General features: G+C 39.6%; 3 protein-coding genes across 4 annotated transcripts; all 3 read left to right on the forward strand.

Annotated features, from left to right (window-relative positions):
- Positions 1-584: 584 nt before the first annotated feature.
- On the forward strand, positions 585-9,518 carry gtf3c5 (general transcription factor IIIC, polypeptide 5). Its single transcript, XM_067484628.1, has 11 exons — positions 585-930; positions 1,290-1,488; positions 1,639-1,849; positions 2,084-2,267; positions 2,582-2,686; positions 3,041-3,155; positions 3,253-3,333; positions 4,692-4,780; positions 4,859-4,941; positions 6,724-6,866; positions 7,232-9,518. Exons 1-11 carry the CDS (start codon positions 733-735, stop codon positions 7,399-7,401), a joined length of 1,578 nt encoding a protein of 525 aa, XP_067340729.1. The 5' UTR covers positions 585-732; the 3' UTR covers positions 7,402-9,518.
- A 1,293-nt stretch (positions 9,519-10,811) lies between these two features.
- LOC137103883 (bile salt-activated lipase-like) lies at positions 10,812-14,944 on the forward strand. The gene is made up of 11 exons (XM_067484627.1): positions 10,812-10,959; positions 11,250-11,397; positions 11,736-11,855; positions 12,245-12,442; positions 12,546-12,676; positions 12,817-12,924; positions 13,064-13,178; positions 13,715-13,901; positions 14,053-14,256; positions 14,354-14,563; positions 14,677-14,944. Exons 1-11 carry the CDS (start codon positions 10,897-10,899, stop codon positions 14,855-14,857), a joined length of 1,665 nt encoding a protein of 554 aa, XP_067340728.1. The 5' UTR covers positions 10,812-10,896; the 3' UTR covers positions 14,858-14,944.
- A 2,532-nt stretch (positions 14,945-17,476) lies between these two features.
- Positions 17,477-21,711, forward strand: LOC137103882 (bile salt-activated lipase-like). Of its 2 annotated transcripts, none has more exons than XR_010911614.1 (11): positions 17,477-17,585; positions 17,811-17,958; positions 18,228-18,347; positions 18,429-18,626; positions 18,730-18,860; positions 19,361-19,468; positions 19,602-19,716; positions 20,105-20,291; positions 20,378-20,581; positions 20,673-20,824; positions 21,119-21,258. XR_010911614.1 is itself a non-coding variant. In XM_067484626.1 (11 exons), exons 1-11 carry the CDS (start codon positions 17,523-17,525, stop codon positions 21,606-21,608), a joined length of 1,662 nt encoding a protein of 553 aa, XP_067340727.1. In that variant the 5' UTR covers positions 17,478-17,522; the 3' UTR covers positions 21,609-21,711. The 2 variants fall into 2 exon arrangements, 1 of the variants encoding a protein (XP_067340727.1); XM_067484626.1 differs by lacking the exon at positions 20,673-20,824 and adding an exon at positions 21,431-21,711 and having other exon boundaries at positions 17,478-17,585; positions 21,119-21,328.
- The last annotated feature ends 1,619 nt before the right edge of the window (positions 21,712-23,330 follow it).

Below are 23,330 nucleotides of genomic sequence, written 5' to 3' on the forward strand. Positions count from 1 at the left end.
AAATCCTCTTTACTAAGGTCTTTGTGACAATGGCAGCGGTCTCCTTTTGACAATACAAAGATAGCTAAACCAACAATACTGTCCTTAATATTATTGTATTATAGCTAGAATTATTAATATTGTTAATATTAATATATTATTAGACTAATATCTAGATGGATTATATACACAGACTCTCGGAAGTCCTTCAGCCAGGAAGTTTCCTGAAGGGACATTTTATGACGCTGCATATCGCCACCAAGTGGCCAACATATGCATAGCAATAACTAAATGGTTTTAAAATGTACATTAGATTTTTTTTTTCCCCGTTGCAAATAGAAGAAAATATAGTATGATGCATAAACTTAGTTAGATATTTTGTAGCAAAAAGAAAAGAGAGTAGAAGAAACAAGACATGATTCTTTCACAATCCAGAAAAGGATGTAGCTAAATATATATTTTTTATTGTTAGTTTCCCATGCGATATGCTTTGTGGTACTGTTGTTTACGTCGGGTCAGCGTAATATCTAAAGTAAAACATTGTTGAAACGGATACAACTGTTTCAGTTTATAAAACCTTGCGGAACTATATGTGTGGACATGAGTTTCCGCCCGGTGTAGTTTGGCACTTGGATACCATTAACGCTGCTGCCACTGCAGGAACTGAATACAAACATCGAGTGTTATCACGCATAAAACATAGTTTACCTGCACTCATGTGCCTGCTTAAAAGCAGGAGGTAAAAGAGCCAATATGGGAGATTCCAGTGAGCTGAAGCTGGATTTTACCCTGAAAGAACTGACTCTTTCCTGTCAGAATGAAGACGTCCCCGGCAGCTCGTCCACCGTGGAGCTGAAGGATGGGAAGCTGGTGTGTGTAGAGTATCCGGCGGTGGTCAGGAGTGTGGATACGATGCTGGAGACTCTTGGGGGCGAGGAAACAGTGTCCAAAGTAAGTTTAGTAAAGGGGACCAGCTGTTGTGCCCACGAGGTTTTAGAGTGGACCATAACAGTATTACCTTTACTTTCTGTGCGTTATAAAAAATGACTTGGCAAAGTCTCAGACACAATAAATGACATGATGCATTTTTTGTTTAACTAATTGTCATACACTGAGAGATTGTTTTGAAAATGTGTTTTTTTTTTTAAATCATGTTAGTCTATAACATTTTTATTAACCAACCAAAGATTTCATTTGGTTTGACAAATTAAAGCTCACAGTTTAGAACAGGTGTCAACATTATTGCTCCAGTCACATCTGGACTGCTGCTGAGTTAATCTGATATGTCAGCATTTCCTGTTAATCCACAGACCTTTGCTCACCCTAACCGTCGTCTTGAGATGCGATTCCGACCTCAGGACCCATTTTGTCACTCTCTGTATGGAAACCGCTTCTCATCCAGTAACCTCCTCCTCAAAGTGCGTAGGCGGGTGAGAAAAACAGATCCAAAGGATGTTGAGCTCCAAATGGATGTAGTCGGAGTCATAGGAACTACATATAAATTTCAAGGTTAGATTAAAAGTCCTCAGGTGAATGAGTTTTTGAACATTTCAACACCATATATGAATATATAATCTTTATTAGAGACAAAAAAAGTCACTGATATAGAAAAATAGGAGATGAAGTTAGTGCTTCTAATTATGAGATTGTTCTTTGCAGGGCTTGCAGACTTTCAGTGCCTAGCTGTACATTCAGAGAATGGAGAAGACACATCTTTATATGACAAAATCATCCTCCGTAAAACAGAGAATAAGGACTTCTTTGAGCAGCCAGTGCCTTATTTTCTTCCCCCCGCCATCTTCTCACGCCTTGATAGTCCTGTGGATTATTCCTACAGACCTGATGTCTATCAAATGTCTGTTACAGCTGGGTGAGAAAAGCATAATTTACTCATTCAACAGCTTTTGCGTGTTAAACTTTTCACGTGCTTGCTTCATAAGCCTGCTGTAAATCAAGAAATTGATTAGTGCCAGCAAAGTCATTTTAAGCATTTAAACGGGATTTTTCTTTGTCAATACAGGAAGATCATTATTTTTAATATCACTGTGATGGTGATGCATCTTATCAAAAATTTATTTATTCGTTTTCATTTTTCTTTTTTTAGCCAAATGCCCATCAACAAGAACAACTTTATCGGGTTGACTCGTGCTCGCCGGCCCCATAATGCAATTTTTGTCAGCTTCAATGATCCAACTGTGCCCACGGAGTGTCTCGAGGCAGCCAAGGCCAACTGGGCACGAATATGCATAAAGGACTCTGAGAGAGAGGCTGAACAGCAGTTGAAAAAGGTATATATGTTGCTGTAATCGTCAGTATTGCTGGTAGTGCAACAAGTCCTCACCTCACTGTCTTGCAACAGAAAACTATACATCAGTGTACATATCTGAATTCCCTTCTGACACTGTTGAAAGCCTCTATTTTACTGCGTATTATGTTTCACAATCTGCAGTGAGTCACTCTGGTCACACTATAATCAACAGTTTTCACTTTAGAAGTCGCTTGTGCTGGAAGTTGGGAAATAATGTTATGTAATCTTACACAGCTTCATTATCATCATTTTCTGGGCTTTTATCTTATCTGACACCCAACTTTTTGTGGCTAGATGTTTGAGAGCCGGCCCATCTGGTCACGGAACGCAGTCAAGGCCAACATCAACATCCACCCCGATAAACTCAAACTGCTGCTGCCCGTTTTTGCCTACTACATGGTGAGCACAGGGGAGGGAATGTGCATGGTAAAAGAAAGAAGTTGTTTTTCAAAAAAAAAACAAAATTATTTTCAATACATTTTCCTGCTGTCATTTAGAGATATGCAGCAGCCGAACAGAATATCACTCTTGAATGTATTTATATTTGAAAATACTGTTTGAGGAACTTCTAATCGTCCTTAGAGTTGCTTGGGGTAACTCGACATGTACTGGAAGTATTTTTTCACAGAAAAGAACACTCTCTGTCTTTAATATTATGAAGATATTGTGAGCAAATTTTATTAAAGAAATCTAATCTAATTAAAAGGGAGAATCATTCATCATTCAAGTTATTCATCAGTTTTACTTTGGTAGGTGACAGGACCATGGAGAAGTCTGTGGGTGAGGCTGGGCTATGACCCCAGACAGAACAAAGAGTCCAAGAAGTACCAGATGCTGGACTTCAGGATCCGCTGCAGCACCAAGCATGGTAAGAGCAGGATGTCACAGTTACTAGTAGCAACAATAGTTCTGTGGTAATGTCTTTTAAAAAAAGTCAAGTTGGTTCCCTTCTTTCCAAATTTCAGGCTATTCCTTGTCTGACATGCCAGTAAAAGCCAAGAGGAGCGCACTTAACTACAGTCTGCCTAACACAGTCAACAAAACAGGTGAGTTTAATTAAATGTGCTTATTTAATACGGTGAACATTTTATTCTGTCATATTTATATCCTTAATGTTTCATTTTTAAAGATTAAATAAGGTGCTGGAAGGTGGCAACATGACGCTGCTGCAGATTTGTCTGCTGTCTAAAGTTCCACTTAATCTCAAATGTGCTTCTATTGAATTGAGATCTGGTGTCACTGGAGGCCATTTACAGTGAACTCATTTTCATGTTCAAGAAGCCAGTTTGAGAAGGTTTTAGTTAGTGACATGGGATTTGATCCTGCTGTGAGTAGCCATCAGAAGATGGGCACACTGAGGTCATAAAGTGATGAACATGGTCAGCAACAGTATTCAGGTTGGCTTTGGCATTTAAACAATGCTCCTGGTGCACCTGGTGTGGTTTTCTGCTGCTGTATCTGCTGCAACATTTGACATGTTTTCTGCATACCTTGGTTGTAACAAATTGTTATTTAAATTTCTCTATCACCTCCTCCATCGCAGCCTTTCTATAAGCTTGAACCAGTCTGGTCGTTCTCCTCTCCTCACTTTAAGCAAAGAATTTTCACCCAGAGAATTGCCGCTCATTGGATATTTTTCTTTTTTTGGGACCATTTTCTGTAAACGTAGGAAATCCATGGAGACCATGTGATTAGTTGATTCGATAATACATTAACAAGCAGTGAATAGGTGTTCTATTAAAGTTGTCAGTAAGTATACAACCCTAATTCCAAAAACGTCGGAAGATGTTTAAAACGTAAATTAAAAACAGAATCTCATCAACCCATATTTTATTCACAATGGAACATAAACAACACATCGGATGTTGAAACCGAGAAATTGTAACATTTAATGGAAAATATTAGCTCATTTTGAATTTGATGGCAGTTGGCATGTGACTGTGGTGCAGAAAGGTAGAGCGGTCATCCACCAATCCTGCAGTTGTTGGTTCGATCCTCCGGTCACATGTCGAAGTGTCCTTGAGCAAGACACTGAACCCCAACTTAGTTGCTTCCGGTGAGTGTTGGCCAGCTGCATAGCAGCTCCCCCATCTGTGCGTGTGTGTGTGTGTGTGTGTGTGTGTGTGTGTGTGTGTGTGTGTGTGTGTGTGTGTTCGATTATGAGTGCGAATGGGTGAATAACAAGCAGGGTAAAACGCTTTGATTACCAATAGGTTATATATAAGTGCAACATTATATATACATCTTCCCAACTTTTTTGTAATTGGACTTGTATTTCACCTCCTTAAAAAAATTATGTTCTTATTAAAATGCCAGTAAAAAGTCTTCAGTAATTTCTACCACCTTGTTGCTGTTGCCAAAGTAAGCTGTGTGTTAAAGTGTGTTGCATTATTTTCTTTTTCAGGTCCTCAGCCTGCTAGTGTGATGGATCTTCCAGCTCAGGAAGGTCCAAGCACCAGTCAAGATCAAGTCCCAGTCACATACCAGCTGAAGGTCTAACTAGAGTTCTAAATATTTTTAGTTTTAATAAAAGTAAAAGCTGTGTTACTGACCCTTGTTTTACTTCTGCAGGAGTCATCCTACATTTTTAGAGAGGGGATGCTGCCTCCTCACAGACAGATGTTTTACCAGCTATGTGATTTAAATGTAAAAAGGTACAGTACTGTGCATTTACAACTTCTTAACATTTAGTCTTTTACATTTACATTCATTTGGCAGATGCTTTAATCTAAGGGACTTATGAGTGAGCAAAAACTAAGGCAAGGAGAAAACATTAGGGGAAGAAATCTTTTCGCTTCATAAGATGCGAGTGAAAGATAAAACAGATAGGACAAGTTTTAATTTTTTTTTAGGATTGATGTGCATGGGAAGTTGCAGAAGAGTTCTGTCATCAACAGTTATTTTTAATATTGGGAGTGAGGCTGCTGAGTTTGGTAGCTCGTTCCACTATTGTTGGACCACAGAACTGAAAGGTTTTGCTTGAGATATTTTTCTGTGTTGTGACGGGACCATCAGACATGGCTCGTTGGCAGAACGCAGTTTGCAGAAGGGATTGTAGACCTGGATCAGGGAGCTGAGTTAGGCAGGTGCTGTTGAGTTACCACTCAGTAGGCAAGAGTCAGAGCTTTGAAACTTTCCCCTGCCTAGACACCTTTAAGGTTCCTTTAGATAAGTAAGACCTGAGCCCGGCCAGATGTGTAACCGACTCAGAAAGTCCAGACAGGAGGATCTGGTTGTTCAGTGTAAAAGCTTGCAGATAGAATTGGTCAGACTAAGACGGGAGACCGAACTGCTACAGGGATTCCACAAGTTTCTGTGAAGTGACCGCTCTTGAAGCCAGACTGGTGGACATTAAAGAGGCTGATATGAGAAAGGAAATGTAAGAGTTGAATGAACACTTTTCATTTAAGGGTCTTTGCCAGAAATGGAAGAAGGGAGGTTTGTCTGTAATTCTCCACAAGAGAGGGGTTGAGAGTAGGCTTTATAAGGTATGAGCTAAACTGGACCTGCCTAAATCTAATGGGAAGAGTTTCTGAGGATGTGTTAATGATTTGTTTACCGGCTGAGATTAGTGTGGGTGCAGCTGCTTAAAGGAGAGTGGAGGATGATATGGAGGGGAGAGGAGTACCGTCTTCTGGGAAGGGGAAAAGGGGCATGTCAAGCTCATCACCGTAGTTAGCCAGCTGGCCAGGTGGTTGTAGATCACAATCACATTAATTGTTACTGGCTAAGTAATCCTGGTGGCATGATATTCTGATGAAGAGAGACTGTTGAGGGGTAGAGTAGGGGAAAACTTCCAGGTTTAAGCAAAGCTCCACCTCCCCCAACGGGAGAGAACGAGAATTGTGAGAGAAGGTTAAATCGGTGAAGAGTGCAGCTGGGGTGGCCCAAGTTTCTTTAAGTGCCAAAAGCATTATCAGGACGCCTACAAATGTTGGATACATGTTACAAAGACCATAAATTGTTGCGGTAGTTTTGGATCTTGTTTTTTTTTTTATTATTATTTTTAATTGATCAAGTGATTAATTAGAAATACCCTAATATTTGAAAAAGATTGAACTAAACTGGCTTTTGCACTGTTGATGGCACAGATGGCACAGAATATGTGCCATTTGGTAACAACTGATGAGAAAATGTTGGGGAAAAAAGGATGTATTTTTATTAATTATGTGAAGAAAAACATACCAAAGGTTTTGTCTTTGTGTATAGATGTTAACAATGTTAAACATAATTTTTATGTTTGACAAAAATGACAGTAGGACCTGTAGGAACAGCTAGTGTAACATTTTAAGTAGTTCAACAGTGGTGGTAGTAACAGCCCAATATATAGCATCAGGGAAATCAGGAAAATTGTACATTTAATTACTGTAATGGAAATGGCCACTTGTGCTGCATGCTGTGTTTGGACTGTGTTAGACCTATTTGTGTGTTTCCAGTATCCAACAGGTGATTGAGCTGAACAGTGGTAGTGAGGAGGTTTGTAATGAACGGGACGGCTGGTGTGTTCTTGGCACTGTCGACAAGCTGAGGGACATGATCTCAACCATGATCAAAAATGTCATTCGAGCCCAAAAACCGGGTAAGTAAAATATTTATTTTTAGTCCTGTGACATTAATCACTCTTCTCAGAGTGATTAATGTCAAGGGTCTTTAGATGCCCACAGAAGTAAACCAATACAGAATAAAAACTAAATAAATAAGTAATTATTTCCTCATCTCTCAGTTAATTTATGGCTCCTCACATTTAGTTAAAAACCCTTTTAGTATTTTAATAAATATTTTTAAAAACCATGACAAATCAAATTAAAGTCATATTGAATATTTGTTTGTTACTACGACTCCTGGGATTAATAGCTGCTGAATGCTCAGTGAAGTAGATACTGTCGAGTATATAAAGGGGGCTGCACTAAAAAATAAGTTGAGGAGGTGTTTTTTCTTTTTCAGAATTGCCAGAATCCCCCAAGAAACGCAGACGTAAAGGCCTAAGTTCAAAATCCTCATGGAGAGAAGCAGAGGAAGAGGAGGAGGAAGACAATGAGAATGAGGAAGATGATTTTCAGCCGTCGGAAGGCAGTGAAAATGAGATGGAGACAGAAATTCTGGATTACATGTAACATACTACAACCATTTTGATAACAGGTTTCTGTTATTTGTTAACAGTTAATGTTTTGCATTAATTGTTTCTGTAAGATATGTAATGTGACTTATTTTGATGAATACAAACCTGTATTTGTTGTTTGGGAGAACTGTTTTGTCCCTATAATTAAGCCGTAATAAAGTATTTTTCAGGAATAACAGTAAAGTCTGTGCAGATAAACCTAAACAAATGGTTTTAGTATGTGGAGTACAAGTATAGGAATGTTATAGATGTGCTGCTCCTTCCCCCTGTGTACTTATATCTAAAAATAATCCTCCAGATGCCATAATTAGAAGGAATGATGTTATATGGTTCCCCATACTAGAGAAGGCAGCTTTCTTTACAGGTTTATTCCTTGCATATTGCACAACATTGGGACCCCTCTTAGTGCTACCAGTGACCTCTTAATGACTGCAGATACTGGCATGTTTTCAGTCATTGTAGTTTTTATTTTAGCACTTTGACACAGATCAATCGAAAGATTCTGTAACACCGAGGCACTGTGTTGGGGTCCAGCCTTAATATGTTTTTTTACTGTCAGAAAAGGACATTGTGTGTTTAAAAAAAAAAAACTACACATCTTTATACTTATTCTAAGTATGGTGTATATCAGGGCTCAGCTTTGGGACGACCTTAAGTTTCTTCATACGTGATTCCCCCTTGGGCACGTTATTCCTTGACATGCTGTGCCTTTTCTTTGCTATACTGATGACATGCAAAGGTACCTGGCTATTAGATCTAGTGACCCTGGCATGAGAGCAGCTAGCTATTTAAGGTCAACAATGGATACATTTGAACTTCACCGTGTCCCTGCACCACGGGAGAAAAATTCTGCCATCTGCTGGTTCCCCATCTGCACATATTCTGCCTGTTCCAAGGAATTTTGCAGCCGCATTTGATACCGATTTAGACCAAAAAACCTGTATCATCACATTATTTCATCTATCACTCCCATATGCAGGGCGACTGTGGTGCAGGAAGGTAGAGCAGTCGTCTACCAATCCCAGAGTTGTTGCTTCAATCCCCGGCTCCTCCGCTCGCATGTCAAAGTGTCCTCGAGCAAGACACTGAACCCAAACATAGTTGCTCCCGGTGAGTGAGAGCACAACCCCCATCAGTGTGTGTGTGTGATTGTGAGTGCGAATGGGTGAATAAGAAGCAGTTTAAAGCACTTTGAGTGCCAATAGGTAGAAAAGTGCTATATAAGTGCAGACCATTTACCATATGCTTAAATTAATATTTAATTCAGTTAAAATAATTGCTAAATTAAAACATACCAACGCCCAGCTTTAGGTTTTGGTTTATATAGAAAGCTTTTAAAACAACATTTAGGAGTAATAAAAGTAATATGACAGATTCATGCTTTATTGAACAAGTCAAAATCAATTAGCCAGTCAAAGATTTGGAAACCTCCATGTGGAAAAGCTGGCTTGGCCATGTTATTCTTTGAAAGGATAAAATGTTAGTAGGTGAATTTTGTTGCATGAAGCTGAATCTGATCTCTCAGAAAGCTTGTGAATACTTGCCTCTGCCTCTTCATGCTGTTTCTATGAGCAGTGAAATGCTAGTAACCCTAACCCATAAACACCCAAGCCATAACAAAGCCTCATGTTTGTTTTGTTCTTTCTATCATTTTCATAGAGGTTGAGTCAATAGAGCAGTACATAGAGCTCTATCTTTTTTTGGGTGCTGTAACTCAGCATTTCCATTTTAAAGAGTTACCACAGGTAGGCAACTTGTTGTAAATTCATTGATGCTGTGGTCATAAAGTCTCCTCTTGATCACTGACAAATAACACATTCAAAGAAGAGCGTTCTCCCATGAAGGACTTTTGCTTTGCTATCATTTTCCACAACACGTGTGCAGCTGTGCACACCTGCTTGTTTTATAATGAACCCATCTAATGATTTGGGCAAACCAACTACCTTTAAATAGTTTTTAGATTGGGTTTAACTTTTCTGAGCTTCACTGTGGTCTTCAGTTGCTTAAAACAGCTTCACTCCACATACCTACAGTTAACTACAAATCAACTCTGAGTCACGTGTGAGGTTTTTGTCCAATTGATTTTGTTATATAAATACATATATAAATTTACTCAAATGTCCTTTAGTACTAACTCTGCAGAAAATAATCCAGCATGTATACACACAGCAGTCTGCATTGCACATAGAGACAATGGAAAGGAAGACATGTCAACTCAGATGCTTATGGGATCGTGTGGGTATTCAACTTTTTTTAAATATTTGATTTCCATTGTTGACTAAGGGATTTTTTTTTTTTTGTCAAAAGCACATTTTGCTAATTATTGATCATTTACTTATAATTAATGGCCAGAGTGACTCATATAGTAAGTGTTTACCTAAAGTTTTGAATGCTATTGTCCAAATTAACTTAATGTAAAGGTGTTACTCAGGGAGAGCTATGATGGAGGTATAGTCCAGGTTGGCAGAGTTAGGAAACATGTTTTACGTAAAACAGCCATCACCTTTTAAATTGGCTACAGCAGTGTGACTTTGACTCCAGCTGGACAGCTGTGTCAACTTGGCATTGAAGTTGGAAAATGACTTTCCAGTGTAGGCACATAAAGGGTCGCAAGATGGGCATGTCAGTCTGACATTTTTAACCAAATAAATGGCTCAAAACTATTGCAAAGACCGGTAAGAACTTTATACAAAACTTTGGGCTTTCATATGTCATAACCTGCACCCCACTTCTCAGTGACAGTTAGTGCGGTTAACATCCATGGAAAATGCAAAGGGATAATCGAAAACACATGGTAGCATTTGCACTTCGTGTGAAAGTTGCTCCCATGGTCATCCTGACATAAATTCACGAGTCTGTTTGCATAATGCACACAAAGCAACGAATCAATTTCCAGATTTTGTACTCAGAGTAATCAGGAGTTTTCTGCAAGGTATCTCAGTTATAACATACATTGTCTTTAATTATTTATTGATTAGATTTAATAATTTTATATTTCCCTATATAAGGTTTTATTTTTCACATGATGAGAAGACGGGTTAAATAACTGATGGCTGGTGGTTAAATGTTTCACATAAACCTGGTTTGGTGAATGTCCAAGGACAAAGAGTCTTTTGAGGTTTTAATCAAATCAGCAATTCGCTGTTCATCTTATCAGCAGAATATGACTCTGATGATAAGACCTACATCTCTCACTGCACATAGCACTACAGTGACCATTTTGACTTGGTCGCCACTGATTTTCAGGTTCAACCACCAATGTTCAGCAAAGACCCCCAGGGTTTTAGTGAAAATTTATAAAGCTACCCTTAACACGTTTTTAATATAATCCAGAGTATGTATAGAGAAATGTGCTGCACGGATTGGTATATGTTGTGTAACATTGAGGAAAGCCAACCCACAGATGCATACTGATCAGATGTTGTGTTGGGGAGGGGTTTCCTTTATAAAAGTCTAGTACACAGTGAGCCTGAGTTGCAGTTTGATCACAATGGTGAAGCTGGGGATTTTAGTTGCTGTTGCTGTGCTTCTGGAGACAGTCTCTGGAGCCTCTGTAAGTGCCACACAATTTATCCCTGAGTATCCAAACAACCACATTAGTTATCTGGTTTGCACCACAGACATCCTGTAATTCTAGGAATATTCTAAATTTTAAATTCTAAACATTAATTAAACTTTTGAGCAGGTAGTCACTTTGATTAATGTAATGTATAGGAATACATTTCAACTTTCAATATTTTAAAACTGTAGTTGCTAGAGCTTCATTAAAATAGTTACATAATTTCTTGGTTCAAAAAATTATCTTTACCACACTGACTTATTATTTGTGCTTTATTTGTATAGCTTGGGGTGGTTTACACAGAGGGAGGGATGGTGAAAGGGGAGAACATTCGTCTTGGGCTCTTCCGTCGTATGGACGTCTTCAAGGGGATTCCATTTGCTGATATCCCTGGAAGGTTTGAGAAACCAAAGCGTCACCCTGGTTGGGACGGTGGGTAAACCGATTGAACCACTTGCTTTCTCAACATCATAACCAATAATTAATTATTCTGGAGGCAGCTAGTGTTTGACCACTAACCCAAGGGTTGGGGGTTTATTACTGGTTCCTCTTCCTCTGGCTATATGTCATAAGTCACTGAAACCCTTTTCAGCAGCAGCATCTTAGTCAAACTGTTTAAGCTCTATGTGTAAAGGTCCATCAGCTCAACATCTAGGTAAAATTACATGGTGATATGGGTATTAAGAAACAAAAGTGTGTTGGTTTTCGTTAGTTTTTGGTAAATCAGAAATCTTACAGTACTCTATTTTTGTCTTGTCTTAATTCTTCAGGTGTTCTACAGGCCACAGAGTATAGGAAGAGATGCCTTCAGGTGAACCTTCTTATGACTGATACTAGAGGCAGTGAGGACTGTCTGTATCTAAATATCTGGGTTCCTCATGGAAGCAAAGGTAAAGACTGAGAGAAGCCTACAAAGTGGTAATTGACCTGCACGTATATAGTACTCTTACCTTATCGATAGGCAAACAATTATAGAGAGTTGCTTCATATTTACCCATTCACACACCCATTCACACACAGACATACAGACACACACCGATAACAGCAGTTTCCATGAAAGGCACAGGCGTAAACAACTGGGAGCAAATTGGAGTTCAGTGTCTTGCCCAAGGGCACTTCAACCTGTGGATAGAGGGCAGTCTGAGTAACAGGACGGGCCCCAGGATCGGTGGACAACCTCTCTATCTTGTAAACCACAGAAAAAACAAAAAACAAAGAACGAACTGCAGTTAATCTAAGATACACACTGAAACTGGCTCTGGTTCTCTTTGTTCACTAGTGTCCACAGGTTTGCCGGTCATGGTGTGGATATATGGAGGAGGTTTCCTGGTTGGAGGTTCAATGGGTGCTAACTTCCTGGATAATTATTTGTACAGTGGGCAGGAGATTGCAGACAGAGGAAATGTTATTGTGGTGACTCTGGGATACCGTGTCGGATCCTTAGGCTTCCTGAGTACTGGAGACTCTGATCTGCCTGGTAGGTGCCAGTTAATTAACCTTTACTCCAATGACAAATTGTACATAGTTTGTTGTTGTATGTTGGCACTGCCTGTTTTAAATGACTTCTCTCTCCATTTCAGGAAATTATGGTTTGTGGGATCAGCAAGCCGCCATCGCCTGGGTGCACAGGAACATCCGCTCATTTGGGGGAGACCCTGACAACGTCACTATCTTTGGAGAATCTGCAGGAGGAGCTAGTGTCAGCTTCCAGGTGAGTGATGCTTTTTCTAGATTACATTTCTCTTTTGGGGTCGATCATCATAGTGGTTGAATGAAGCTCTGAAAGAAATGTGAAATAAATCACTTAATTTAAAGAAATTAGTGTAACATGTTTGTTCTGTCTGTCTGCAGACACTCACTCCACACAACAAAGGACTATTCAAGAGAGCCATCTCACAGAGTGGGGTCGCCCTCTGCCCATGGGGAATTAACAAGAACCCCCGCAAGTTTGCCGAGGAGGTACAATACAGTTTTACTGACATATTTAACTTTATATACAGAACTCTGAACAAGGTTTTTGGAAAAGTTTGAAGAAATGTAAAGTTGTACACAAGACTTCACGGGTGGAAAATAAACTAAAGATGAACCTTTTCCTCAGGTTGCTATAAAGGTCAGCTGCCCCACCGATGAGAATATGGCTGCCTGTTTGAAGATGACTGATCCTGTGGCCCTAACGTTGGCCGGCACACTCAGTCTGTCCAGCTCACCTGATCGTAAGAACTGCACTCCACATCACCCACCATGTAGTTTAAATGTTTTATTATCCAACACAGTTTACCACAAAAGCAACACTAGTCAGATTTAACTTTAACTATGTTGTCTTTATGTCAAGTTCAGGTTGTATTTTGTGTCCAAGATGTTCTGATTAATAGTACTGTAGTCATTCAGTGTTTTTCAATCCATTTGTTTTTCCATTTGCACAAAAACAATACAGTCAAGTTGTATATTACACATAGTAAAGCAGCAAAAACCGTACCACAATGACTGAAGGAACACCAACATGTGTGCCTGGTCTGCAGTTAATACCAATGGCAGTGCCAAGTTTATAATTCTACATAGATTTGACGGTTTGTTTGATTAAAATTTGTTGTTGGGACTGATGTGTTTTATTCAAAACAACAATTTTGACAGGTTGAGGTGAACAGCTAGTGTAACAAATGACAAATTAAAAAAACAATTTTGGTGTAAAACTTAACAGTTAGTACAATAGATTCTATATTAAATGTATGGTTGTACTTTGTTCCATTAGACCCACTAGTAGAAAACCTGGCCCTGTCTGCTGTGATTGATGGTGATTTCCTGCCAGATGAGCCTTATAATTTATTTCACAATACTGCTGGCATTGACTACATTGCGGGAGTCAACGACATGGACGGACACATCTTTACTGCTTTTGATGTTCCTTCAATCAACTCCCCACTGGTGGACACTCCTATGTGAGTATAAGACTTTTGAAAAGAGGCACATTGACAGTTCTGCAGTGGATTTACAAAGATCAACATGTACATTTGTGGGAATTGAGGGGAGGTGAGGGGTGTCTCATCAGACCTACTGTAACTTGTCTTTGCTTTCTGTTCTTTGATGTAGAGAAGATGTGAAACGGCTCTTGACTTCCTACACAAAGGATAAGGGCAAGGCTGGTCTTGAAAATGCCTACTCTTTATACACTTCAAACTGGGGATCAAGCCCCAGTCAGGAGACCATCAAGAAAACCATTGTGGAAATTGGAACAGACTACATTTTCCTGGTTCCTACTCAGACTGCCCTCTACCTTCATGCTTCTAATGCCACGTGAGAACAACATTTTGTAACACAGATGTTTTTTTCAATTTAGCGATCCCACTTTTAGGTGTAGTCACATCACTATATATTCCTTGTCTCACTAAAGAACTGGCCGTACCTACTCGTACCTCTTCTCTCAACCCAACCGTATGGGCGGCATTGGCAGACCCTACCCCAGCTGGATGGGAGCCGACCATGCTGATGACCTGCAGTACGTATTTGGAAAGCCTTTCACCACACCACTGGGATACTGGCCTCGTCACCGTGACGTCTCTGGCTACATAATTAACTACTGGACCAACTTTGCCAAAACTGGGTATAACTCTGCAGACACAAGACGCAAGAGCATCACAGAAATCAAACTAATCTAAATCAGAAACTTAAAAAAAGCCTTAATTTATTTTTACTGTTTTTTCTTCATGTTCACAGAGACCCCAACAAGGGAGAGAAAGTGCCTGCTACCTGGCCCAAATTCACAACCACCGGACATCAGTTCCTGGAGATCAATTCTAAGATGGACAAGAACTATGTGGGACAGAAGATGAGACTGCGTTACGTGCATTTCTGGACCAGTATTCTGCCCAGCCTTCCCACAGTCACGTCAGAATAAAGAGCATGAGACCTGTGCACCTGCACTGCACAGGTCTGCAATCCCATCAGTATTGGCTCACGACAAATAAATTGATAAAGAAGACAATTATATTTGTTTCTTTGCCTTTTTAAATTGAAAATATTCCATACCAAAGAACTTTGCATGTACACTTCCTGATGCGACCTACTGCCACATATTCAAGGTCTGAGACGGGATGGAAGTTAAGGTTTAAAACACCAATGCCAAGTACATTAGCATGTTAGCTTCCTCCTGTCAGAATCCATTGTTTATATTTTCGGGCTCTCATCTAGAGCAGGTTGACGTTGCCAGTCTCTTCCCAACATGCCTCCCTAAAGAACGCCTACAGTAGGTGGCACACACTGGTCATACAGGGCTTAATGTTGGGGATATTCTGCAGTGTCCTGTTGGAGATGGTGTTATCCATGCAGAAGTTTGTATTTTCTCAAGGTATGTATGCTGATTAATTCTATATAAACATAACAGGTTTTCTAATCAGCTTTTTTATAAGGCTGTTCTGAAAAAAATCTGCAGACAGGGCAAGAATGAAAGTGGACATCATTACGCAGATTGATGCCACCTTTTCTTTAAAAGTTAAATTACATAAAGTGGTCTGTAGAAATGTCAATAAATTGGTTTCTAGCATATAACAGATTGCTTATAAACAGGTTTATTGGGTCAATATGAAATTGTTCCCTGATTACCCAAGTCAGCTCAGAGGAGAGAGAGGGACCTGAAAATGTTATTTTTCTAAACCTCAAGCCAAATCCACCCAATTCTTAAAGCTACCTATATTTATGTATTTTTTCTCATATGTGATTGATTGCTTGCTTGATTGATTGATATTGTGTCAGGCATTTTCAAATGGCCAGCCCATGTGAGCTCAAAACAAAAATAAAATAAAACACTATACAAAGATTGCCTTGAAATTAAAAATGGTGGGGTTGGATGAAAGGGCAGCATGACAGTTTGTGATGAAAAACCTGTAAGCTTCTCAGATTTTTTTCTTTGAATTTCAGAGTTGGCAGAGTCCCACAATTTGTCCAGAATGCACAACTGGCCAAACTCCACAATGAGAAAAGTAGACAAAACAGACAGCAGGTGAGCATGCTAGGAGGAACGAAAGATGATGAAGCAACAGAAAATACCATAGTCAAGTGGGTAAAGAACCTCTCAGACAAGGAACTAAACCAGCCGGAGATAGAGGTCTTAGCCAGAGGCCTGAACTATGCAATCACACCCAAACCTTTTCCCTCTGTTCATTTTATTACAGCCATTATTTGCCAATTGTGAAGGAAAAGAATGACTCCAGCTAAAAGTCTCTGCAGCACTACCCAATGCTGAACTAGCACCACCCAGGAAAGAAGGGCCCTGACAGCCCTCAGCACGGATGAAAACATCGCTATTCCATCTCCAGACAAATGAAGATGCACTGTCGTCCTGAACACCACAGATTACCACAATAAAATCACCACACTCTTAGGAAAAGGGTAATAGACTGCTTAAAACACCTGAAAAACAAACCACACCCTTGACAGGCCTACCTGCTTTCACCTATAACCAGGAGAAACCACCCCTTGCATTCACAGATTTCAAAATACACTCAGGACCCTGCACCACAGGGCAAAAAACCTCCCTACATTCATCAAAGACCAAAAAAGGAAGACAGACAAGACCAAGATCGTGTCTAGATCCAGCAGAGGGAAAACAGACAGGGCACAGACTCAAGAGAGTCAAAAGAGAAACCTGGTGATTCCTTCCTTAGTTTTACTAGGTGTGCCACCTACATTATGTTTTTTAAAAGGTAATTCTGCCGGACACTAGAAAGATTTATAGCCTAAGTCAAATATATTGTCCAATTTAATTTAATCCAAAGTCATTACCTATTGTGGACATTGATGGAAATTTATTTCAGGTGTGCAGTGTAAAAATCAGGTTAACATAAAACAAACCTTACCTTTTGAATTGGCTACAGCAGCATGACTCTAGCTGGACGGCTGTGTCAAGTTTGAAATTTACTTAGCAAGGTGTTATCATATAAATGTTCTCATCGGGGACATGCCGGTCTGACATATTTAACCAGCTATAAGTCTAAAAAAGATAATAAAACGGTTAAAAAACTGAATACAAAACTCAAACTTATCCAACTATTCAGTGACAGTACAGTTAACATCCATGGAAAATGTATTAAAAAGCACATGGTAGTGTTTCCTCTATGTGTAAAAGTTGTTACCAAGGTCGTCCTTACATAGGTTCAATTAGTCTTTTTGCACAATGCACCCAAACCAACAAATTCAATTCCAGATCGTGTGCTCAGAAATCAGGGGTTTTCTATAAGGCATCTCAGTAATAACTGACTTTAATTACCCAATATTTAAATTAAATTAAATTAATTTTATATTTCTCCATATCACCTTTTATTATTAACTTAATAAACAGAAAGGGTATTCCAGCTGGTTAAATAGTTCACATAAGCCTGGTTAGGTGAATGTCCAAGGACAAACTAAAACTGAACAAACTATTGATATTACACTGATATTACATGTTATGTAACAATGGGAAACGTCAACCAATGGAGTGCTCACTCTTCAGATGTTGTTTTGGGGAGGGGTTTCCCTTTATAAGAGTCTTGTCCACAGTGAACCAGGTCTGCAGTTTGATCACAATGTTAAAGTTGGGGATTTTAGTTGCTGTTGTCGTGCTTCTGGAGACAGTCTCTGGGGCCTCTGTAAGTACAACACATTTAATCCAGCTTATCAAACAACCCATTTAATTCTACTTTGGGCAGTTAATCGATTTGATTAATGAAGTGCATAGGAACAAATTTCATTAGGTCATAACATATTTTAAGTTTGTAGTTGGTGCCTTGTTGAAATTGCTATGGTACACGATGCTTTAGTTCAACCATTTATTTTTACCAAACTAACTTAGTGTTTCTGCTTTATTTGTATAGCTTGGGGTGGTTTACACAGAGGGAGGGATGGTGAAGGGGGACAACATTCGACTTGGGCTCTTCCGTCGTATGGACGTCTTCAAGGGGATTCCATTTGCTGATATCCCTGGAAGGTTTGAGAAACCAAAGCGTCACCCTGGCTGGGACGGTGGGTAAACTAATTGAACTATTACTTTCTGGATGTCTAAACTGCTAATGAAAATGACAATGCTGCTTTGTTACTCTTTGTTAAGAACTCAAACCACAATGTTCATTATTTGTTTCAGTGAGAGCAATTATTTTGATCTAATTGTTTGAGCTGTAGGCGTAACGGAGCATGTGCTCATCAAGTGGCATGAATTTATACGACAGTGAGCAATGAAAACAATAGTACGTCATTTTAGGCTAAGAATTTTTTGTCTTGTCTTAATTCTTCAGGTGTTCTACAGGCCACAGAATTCAGGAAGAGATGCCTTCAGGTGAACCTTCTTATGACTGATACCAGAGGCAGTGAGGACTGTCTGTACCTAAACATTTGGGTTCCTCATGGAAGTAAAGGTAAAAACAGAGAGGAGCCCTTAAAGTGCCATCCATAAAAGATACACACTGAAACTTGCTCTGGTTCTCTTTGTTCTCTAGTGTCCACAGGTTTGCCGGTCATGGTGTGGATATACGGAGGAGCCTTCCTGGTTGGAGGTTCAATGGGTGCCAACTTCCTGGATAATTATTTGTACAGTGGGCAGGAGATTGCAGACAGAGGAAATGTTATTGTGGTGACTTTGGGATACCGTGTCGGATCCTTAGGCTTCCTGAGTACTGGAGACTCTGATCTGCCTGGTAGGTGCCAGTTAATTAACCTTTACTCCAGTGACAAATTGTACATAGTTTGTTGTTGTATGTTGGCACTGCCTGTTTTAAATTACTTCTCTCTCCATTTCAGGAAATTATGGTTTGTGGGATCAGCAAGCCGCCATTGCCTGGGTGCACAGGAACATCCGCTCATTTGGGGGAGACCCTGACAACGTCACTATCTTTGGAGAATCTGCAGGAGGAGCTAGTGTCAGCTTCCAGGTGAGTAATGCTCAGGTGTTTTTTTTTCTGGATTTCTACCTCATTGTATGCATTGTTCTATTAGAAAAAAAAAATTTAAAAATTAAAATTACACATTAAAATTAAGTATGTAATTTAAACCTGTTGTAGTATCCTGTATACCTAGGGTTAAAAACTAGATATTTGCCTTCACTAAACCCTTAAAATAAAACTTTTCTATACATTTTTGAATGTCAAATCTACTTTGAGTTCTACATTATCTGAAGACCTACAACCCAGTGGGGACTGACACATGTTCCTGTGGCCTCAGCAAAGGCATACTGGTCACCTGCAGCACTTTTAGCCTTTTCTGCATTCTCCAATAATAAACTGTGTTTTTAAAAATTGTTTATATTGTCTGAAATTTTATTGTTTTGTGTGAAATCGCTGTTTTTTAAACTGTATGGCTTCATGGTTTTCTCTGCTGACATCACAGGGATTGAAAAACAATAGTGTAACAGGCTTGTTCTGTCTGCCTGCAGACACTCACTCCTCACAACAAAGGACTATTCAAGAGAGCCATCTCACAGAGTGGGGTCGCACTCTGCCCATGGGGAATCAACAAGAACCCCCGCAAGTTTGCTGAGGAGGTACAACACAGTTTTAATTAACTTTATATACATATTTATCTGAACAATGTTTTTGGAAAAGTTTGAAGAAATGTAAAGTTGTACACAAGACTTCACGGGTGGAAAATAAACTAAAGATGAATCCTTTCCTCAGGTTGCTATAAAGCTCAAGTGCCCAACCGGTGAGAATATGGCTGCCTGTTTGAAGATGACGGATCCTGTGGCCCTAACGTTGGCCGGCACGCTCAGTCTGTCCAGCTCACCTGATCGTAAGGACTGCACTCCACATCACCCACCACAAAGTATCCAATTTTATTTTCCACCAGCAACACAATCTGCAGTACATACTATCGGCCACAGTGCTCTGTTTCAAATTCTACACATACTTCAGTGGCTTTGTAATAGGTCTGATGTGTTTATTCACAAAAGCCATTTTGAGAGATTGATTAGTCTATCCTTTTCTTTCATATTATAAGTTTAATTTTACACATAAAGCCTAATGCTTCACTGACAGCTGCACAGGTGGCACAGGGCAAAGTTCCTCCAGCTTGGCCTAACAGCCTGTCTAGCATATAGCAAATTAGAATCCCAGTTAGGCGTTAAACATAAAAGTAATACTGTATACTCTAAGTTTTTGATTATCTCTTCCTCCATTAGACTCAATAATCGAAAACCTGGCCCTGTCTCCTGTGATTGATGGTGATTTCCTGCCAGATGAGCCTCGTAATTTGTTCCACAATGCTGCTGAAATTGACTACATTGCTGGAGTCAACGACATGGACGGGCACTTGTTTATTGCTTTCGATATTCCTTCAGTCAACTCCCCACTGGTGGACACTCATATGTGAGTATAAGACACTTAATGAGTATGACACATTGACGGTGCTGGACAGTACTGATTTTCACTTTATCTTCTTTAACTTGTTGTAGTGAAGATGTTAAAAGGCTGATGGCTTCCTACACGAGGGACAAGGGCAAGGCTGGACTTGACAATGCCTACTCTACATACACCTCAAACTGGGGATCAAACCCCAGTCAGGAGACCATCAAGAAAACCGCTGTGGCGCTTGGAACAGACTACATCTTCCTGGTTCCTACTCAGACTGCCCTTTACCTTCATGCTGCCAATGCAACGTGAGAACATTTTGTAGCAACATTTTTAATTAGTGCCTATCTGTAACAGCCTGTTTTTTCTCAGTTTAAACACCACATTTGTATTTTTTAGAGAAAAAACAGGTGTGAAACTGGCTGGCATTTTGGCTCTGAAGCAATGGTAGCCCTCATTTTGTTGCGTGACATCAAAGGGGATGGTGTTTCAACAGACTTCAGCTGGGACAGCGCTATGGCAACAAACGCTTAATTAAGTTGAATGACAGCGTAGGTACAAACAACTTCTGTGGCCATTAAAGTTGAAGGGCTTGTTGGAAATAATTACACCAAAAGGCCCAGTCAAAGTTTCTGGTCCTGATACGGAGTTTGTTGACTGAATATTTTTCTAAGGCTGAATTAACACCATAATACTGCTTTGTCATTTTTAGTTTTTACCAGACTCCTGCAAGAGCCTTGATTTGGATTTTTTAAGCCTTTATAGTTTTGCTTTTTTTTAACTTTCTTACATGATCCCACTTTTAGGTGTAGTCACATCACTATATATTCCTTGTCTCACTAAAGAACTGGCCATACCTACTCGTACTTCTTCTCTCAACCCAACCGTATGGCCGGCATAGGCAGACCCTACCCCAGCTGGATGGGAGCCGACCATGCTGATGACCTGCAGTACGTGTTTGGAAAGCCTTTCACCACACCACTGGGATACTGGCCTCGTCACCGTCACGTCTCTGGCTACATGATTAACTACTGGACCAACTTTGCCAAAACTGGGTATAACTATGCAGACACAAGAGCATCACAGAAATCAAACAAAGCTAAATCAGAAACTTAAAAAAAGCCTTTATTTTTACTGTTTTTTCTTCATGTTCACAGAGACCCCAACAAGGGAGAGAAAGTGCCTGCTACCTGGCCCAAATTCACAACCACCGGACATCAGTTCCTGGAGATCAATTCTAAGATGGACAAGAACTATGTGGGACAGAAGATGAGACTGCGTTACGTGCATTTCTGGACCAGTATTCTGCCCAGCCTTCCCACAGTCACGTCATAATAAAGAGCATGAGACCTGTGCAACTGCACTGCAGAGCTGCAAATACAAAGTATCACATAGGTATTGTTTCATGACAAATAAATTGATCCACTATTAAATATGATATTTTTGTCTGCTCTGCTTCTTTAAAATTACAAAATATTGTACTTGATAAGTGATAAGCAGACTTTATAGTACAGCCAGACCCCTTTAGATAATCTTCTAGCAGTACCCTGAACAACATCTAGGTCCTCAGAGGAAGCTTTTTTAGTGTGATTGCTGAAAGCAATCACACTTATGTTGTTTCCAGTATTTAATTTTATTAGTGTGATTGCTGAAAGCAATCACACTATTGTTGTTTCCAGTATTTAATTTTATTATTATTATTATTATTATTATTATTATTCCGTATTCTTCCGCCCGTTTTTCGGCGTGCTGTAAGTCCTGAATGCTAAAAGCTGCAAACATGGTTCCAACTGTAATATGTTAAGCATGGTTGGGAGAGGTGTGCTCACTACCCTATGTGCTGTCAGCTAATGTACTGTAATTATTATGAATATTAATATGATATTTTTTTTGAATGGAAAGTCTATGGGAGTGATGTTTAAACTGCAATATCTCAAAAACTACACATGGTAGCATGATGCAGCTTTGTGGGATGCTGTCCCATGATGAAGTGCTTCACATGTTACAGCGTGGGCTCTATAGCGCCACCGTGTGGTCAGATATCAGCCTGTATATGTTAGTTGTTTTGACATGCTACTAGTCCTACACGCTTACAGCTAGAAACATGGTTCCAACTGTAATATGTTAAGTACAGTTAGGAGAGTAGATGTATTACTCTGTGGGCTGACAGCTGATGTACAATAATTGTTATGAATATTTGTATGATTTTTATTTTGCATTGCCGTCTATGGGAGCAATCTTCACATAGCTATATCTCCTAAACTACACGTGATATTGTTATGAAACCTTGTTTACTACTGTCCCATGATAAAGTGCTTCACATGTTACAGCGTGGGCTCTCTAGCGCCACCGTGTGGTCAGTTATCAGCATGTTTATGTTAGTTGTTTTGACATGCTACTAGTCCTACACGCTTACAGCTAGAAACATGGTTCCAACTGTAACATGTTAAGTACAGTTAGGAGAGTTGATGTATTACTCTGTGGGCTGACAGCTGATGTACAATAATTATTATGAATATTTGTATGATTAGTTTTTTGCCGTCTATGAGAGCAATCTTCACATGGCTGTATCTCGGAAACTACACGTGATATTGTTATGAAATTTTGACTCATGCTGCCCCATGATGAAATGCTTCACATGTTACAGTGTGGGCTCTCTAGCGCCACCGTGTGGTCAGTTATTTAACTCGTTTTTTAATTCAAAAAAATTTTTTTTTTCTTTCTGATTTCACTTCTATATTGTACAGGGCCTTTAGTACTACCACTGGCGGCCGTTCGCGGTACTGCAACTGTTTCGATCTTTTTTTTTTAAGCTAATGCAATGACTGACTTGAATGAAACTTTACAAATATGTGCAGGACACTGCCCTGAACACGCGTGTTAAACGTTTATCCACTGGGGGGCGCTATTGTAGGTGTTTTTTTTTTTTTTTGTATTTTATCCTCAGAACTTCATGAGTGTTGAGAGGGCAAGATGGCAACAGGTGATTCCTTTGGACAGGCTGCCATCTGCTGGAGAGTTGGTGAATAGCAATTGAAAACTTCTTCATTGTTTCAT

Source organism: Channa argus, chromosome 18, assembly GCF_033026475.1.
Source record: "Channa argus isolate prfri chromosome 18, Channa argus male v1.0, whole genome shotgun sequence".
Classification (NCBI taxonomy): Eukaryota; Metazoa; Chordata; class Actinopteri; order Anabantiformes; family Channidae; genus Channa; species Channa argus.